The 4,629-nt window shown below is 43.7% G+C and overlaps 1 protein-coding gene across 1 annotated transcript; it reads right to left on the reverse strand.

The window, feature by feature from the left end:
- Positions 1-1,355: 1,355 nt before the first annotated feature.
- Positions 1,356-1,931, reverse strand: LOC108523957 (tumor necrosis factor alpha-induced protein 8-like protein 1). The gene is given in 2 exon segments (XM_017864722.1): positions 1,356-1,429; positions 1,432-1,931. Coding segments are annotated over 2 exon segments (558 nt in total). The 5' UTR covers positions 1,916-1,931.
- Positions 1,932-4,629: the final 2,698 nt, after the last annotated feature.

Raw genomic sequence — 4,629 nt, forward strand, 5'->3', positions numbered from 1 at the left:
TTTGCATTAGGATATTTCCATTTTCACTATAGGCCTCAATGCACTAGCCAATAACTCTTTTGAGATTACACGAAAAGATTGTTATCAAAATGCTCCATGAAAAGAAATGTGTGAATCTGTGAGACGAGTTCACACATCACAAAGCAGTTTCTCAGAAAGCTGTCTTTTGTTTTCTGTCTGAGGATATTTCTTTTGTCATCTTATGCTTCAATACACTCCCAAATATCCCATTGCAGATTCCACGAAAACAGTGTTAGCAAACTGCTCCAAGAGAAGCATCATGTAACTCTGTGAGTTGCATTCACACATCACAAAGCAGTTTCTCAGAAAGCTTCTTTCTAGTTTTTATGTGAGGATATTTCCTTTGTCATATAGGCTTCGATGGGATCCAAAGCATCCCTTCTCAGATTCCCCCAAAACAGTGCTACCGTTGTGCTCCATGAAAGGAGTGGTGTAACTGTGGAATGAATGAATTCAATCTTCAGTGAGCTGTTTCTCTGAAAGCTTCTTTCTAGTTTTTGTCTGAGGATATTACATTTGTCACCATATTCCTCAATGCGCTCCAGAATATCCCATTGCAGATTCTACGAAAAAGTGTTAGCAAACTTTTCTTTTTTTCTTCCTGTCTATTTTTTTGTATTTTTAGTAGAGATGGGATTTCACCGTGTTAGCCAGGATGGTCTTGATCTCCTGACCTCATGATCCACCCACCTTGGCCTCCCAAAGTACTGGGATTACAGGCATGAGCCAGCGGGCCCTGCCACGAGCCCCCGTTTATTAGGACCCCAGTCCTTGAATTGAGGCCCACCCTACTCCAAGATGACATCCTCTGAACTAATCCCATTTGTAATGATCCTATTTCCAAATCGGATCATCTTCTGGTCCTGGGGGTTAGGATGTGAATTTATAGATGGGGCGGGGGGGTGCCACGATTTGCCCGCCAACACTCCCCTTCCCCCAGTTCACCATGTGAACCTCTAGTCCTTGTGTGTGGGGATGAAAATCCCAGGTGACATTACCAAGTGGGAAGCAGTAGCTTTTGACTTTTACATCAATCGACCCAGAGGTTGGTGTGGCCCAGGAAGTACAAACGGGTGGAAGGTGGTCCCCAGAGTAGGGCCTCAAATTCCTCTCCCCATTGGGCGGGGGCCAGGAGAAGAGGTGACATAGGTGTCTGAAACAGCTGCTACAGATGGCTCAGCGTCCTCTCAAAGGGGTCAGGTCACCCACCTATTTGTGGGAGTTTGGCCGGAGTCCGATTGGGAGAAAAGAGTTGGAAAAAAACCACAAACCTCACCGCGCCCAGCAGAAGAGCCCCAGAAGGCGCGAGGGGGGCGGCCGGGTGGCCCCGGGGCTCAGAGGCTGCCCTCGTCCAGCATTGTGCCCAGGTCCTCGCAGATCCTGCGCAGGTGGGAGCGGTAGGGCTCTGGGGGCCGTAAAGTACGGCCAGGAAGTCGCAGTCAGCCAGGTGGCCGAACACGTGGTTGATGCGGCTGTGGGACTTGGTGGTCAGCTGGGGGCCCACGGCCTGGTGCAGCAGGTCGCGGCACTCGAGCAGCCCGACAGCCAGCACTTGCTGGTCGAAGGTGAAGTCCACCTGCTGGAAGCTGATGGCCATCATGGCCAGGAAGTGTGCCCGGTGGCAGAAGCGCCACAGCAGCGCCAGCTCCTCCCTGCCCAGCTGGTCCCCACGCAGCAGCAGCCCCAGCTTCAGGGCCACCTTCACCAGGTTCTTGAGCATCTTCTGGGCCTCCTTGCAGCTGCGTGTGAACTCCCTGGTGGCACGGTACAGCTCGTTGAGCACCTCGCTGCTGGTGTCATACACCAGCATGGCCACCACTGCCTTAGATGTCATCTTACTCAGGAGCTTCTTCTGTGCCTGCAGAGCCAGGCTCTTGGTGCTGAAGGTGTCCATGGCCTGCTCTCGGAGAAGAGTCTGTGTGTTCAACCGTCGGGGGTCAGTCCAACCACCTCCGTGGGCTGAGGCCGTTGCTGCGGTGGTGGTATCAGTGCCGGAGCAGGGCCGGAGCTGGGGCGGGTGCAAACTTTTCAATGCAAAGAATGGTGTAACTCTGTGAGATGAATTCACACATCAGAAAGCAGTTTCTCAGAATATTTCCATTTGGTTTTTGTCTGAGGATATTGCCTTTGTCACCGTAAGCTTCAATGTGATCCAAAATATTCCTTCTCAGATTCCCGAAAACAGTGCTACCAAACTGATCCATAAAAAGTATCATGTAACTCTGTGAGATGAATTTAAAAATCCCAAAGCAGTTTCACAGAAAGCATCTTTCTAGCTTTTGAATGAGGATATTTCTTTTTTCACTATAAGCCTCAATGTGCTCGCAAATATGTATTTGCATATTCTACGAAAATCGTGTTATGAAACTGCTCCATGAAAAGAAACGTGTAATTCGGTCACTTGAATTTACAGACCCCAAAACAGTTTCTCAGAAAGTTTCTATTAGGCTTTTGTCTGAGGATATTTCCTTTGTCACCACAAGCTTGAATGCTCTCCCAAATATCCTATTGCAGATTCCACGAAAATAGCGTTATCACACTGCTCATTGAAAAGAATGGTGTAACGCTGTAAGACGAATTCATGCATCACCAAACAGTTTCTAAGAAAGCTTATTTATATTTTTTATCTGAGTATATTTCTTTATTCTCTATAGTCCTCAATGCAAACCCAAATATCCCTTTGCAGATTCCACGAAAACAGTATTACAAGACTGCTCTGTGAAAAGATAGCTGTAGTTCTGTGAAATGAATTCACACATCACAAAGAACTTCCTCAGAATGCTTCTTTCTAGTTTTTGTCTGAGGATGTTTCCTTTGTCACCATAGGCTTCATGCAATCCAAAATATCGTATTGCTCATTTCATGAACACAGTGTTAGCAAACTGCTCCCAGAAAATAGTCCTGGAACTCTGTGAGATTAATATGCACATCACAAATCTATTTCTCAGAAAGTTTCTTGCTAGTTTTTATCTGATTATATTTCCATTGTCACACTAGGCTCTAATGCGATCCAAAATATCTCTTCTCAGATTCCCCAAAAACAGTGCTAACAAACTGCTCCATGAAAGGAAATTTTAAGTCTGCAAGATGAAGTCAAAAATTATAAAGCACTTTGTCAGAAACTTCTTTCGAGTTTTTTTCTCACGATATTTCCTTTGTCAACATAAGCTTCAATGCACTCCAAAATATCCCATTGCAGTTTCCAGGAAAACAGGGTTAGCAAGCTACTCAAAGAAAAGAACAGTGTAATTCTGTGGGAAAAAAATTGACACATCACAAAGAAGTTTCTCAGAATGCTTATTTTACGTTTTTATCTGAGGACATGTCTTTTGTCACCGTAGGCTTTAATGAGCTCCCAAATATGCTATTGCAGATTCCACAAAAACAGTGTTAGTAGACTGCTCAATGGAAAGTACAGTAATTCTGTGAGATTAATTCTGTGAGATGAATTTAAACATCACAGAGAGATTTCTCAGAAAGCTTCTTTCTACTTTTTATATTAGGATATTTCTTTTTTTTTTTTTTTTGCTTTGTTCAGTACTGTATCCTCCGCACCTAGTCCAGTGCTACAAGTAGTATTTTATTTATTAATTTATTTTAATTTTTTATTATACTTTAAGCTCAAGGGTACATGTGCACAACGTGCAGGTTTTTTACATATGTATACTTGTGCCATGTTGGTGTGCTGCACCCATCAACTCGCCAGCAGCCTTCAACTCCTCATTTACCTCAATTATACCTCCCAATGTCATCCCTCACCTCTCCCCCTTCCCCAAAATAGGCCCCAGTGTGTGATGCTCCCCTTCCCATGTCCAAGTGATCTCAATGTCCAATTCCCACCTATGAGTGAGAACATGCGGTGTTTGGTTTTCTGTTCTTGTGATCGTTTACTGAGAATGATGGTTTCCAGCTGCATCCATGTCCCTACAAATGACACAAACTCATCCTTTTTTATGGCTGCATAGTATTCCATGGTGTATGTGTGCCACATTTTCTTAATACAGTCTGTCACTGATGAACATTTGGGTTGATTCCAAGTCTTTGCTATTGTGAATTGTGCTGTAATAAACATACGTGTGCATGTGTCTTTATAGCAGCATTATTTATAAAACTTTGGGTATATCCCCAGTAATGGGAAGGCTGGGTCATATAGTATTTCTAGTTCTAGATACAATTTGTCAATTTTGGCTTTTGTTGCCATTGATTTTGGTGTTTTAGACATGAAGTCCTTGCCCATGCCTATGTCCTGAATGGTATTACCTTGGTTTTCTTCTAGGGTTTTTAAGATATTATGTCTAACATTTAAGTCTCTAATCCATCTTGAATAATTTTTGTATAAGGAGTAAGGAAAAGATCCAGTTTCAGCTTTCTGCTTATGGCTAGCCAATTTTCCCAGCACCATTTATTAAATAGGGAATCTTTTCCCCATTTCTTGCTTTTGTCAGGTTTGTCAAAGATCAGATGACTATAGATGTGTGGTATTAATTCTGGTGGCTCTATTCTGTTCCATTGGTCTATATCTCTGTTTTGGTACCAGTACCATGCTGTTTTGGTTACTGTAGCCTTGTAGTATAGTTTGAAGTCAGGTAGTGTGATGCCTCCAGCTTT

Source organism: Rhinopithecus bieti, unplaced genomic scaffold, assembly GCF_001698545.2.
Source record: "Rhinopithecus bieti isolate Rb0 unplaced genomic scaffold, ASM169854v2 scaffold_79993, whole genome shotgun sequence".
NCBI classification, from domain to species: domain Eukaryota; kingdom Metazoa; phylum Chordata; class Mammalia; order Primates; family Cercopithecidae; genus Rhinopithecus; species Rhinopithecus bieti.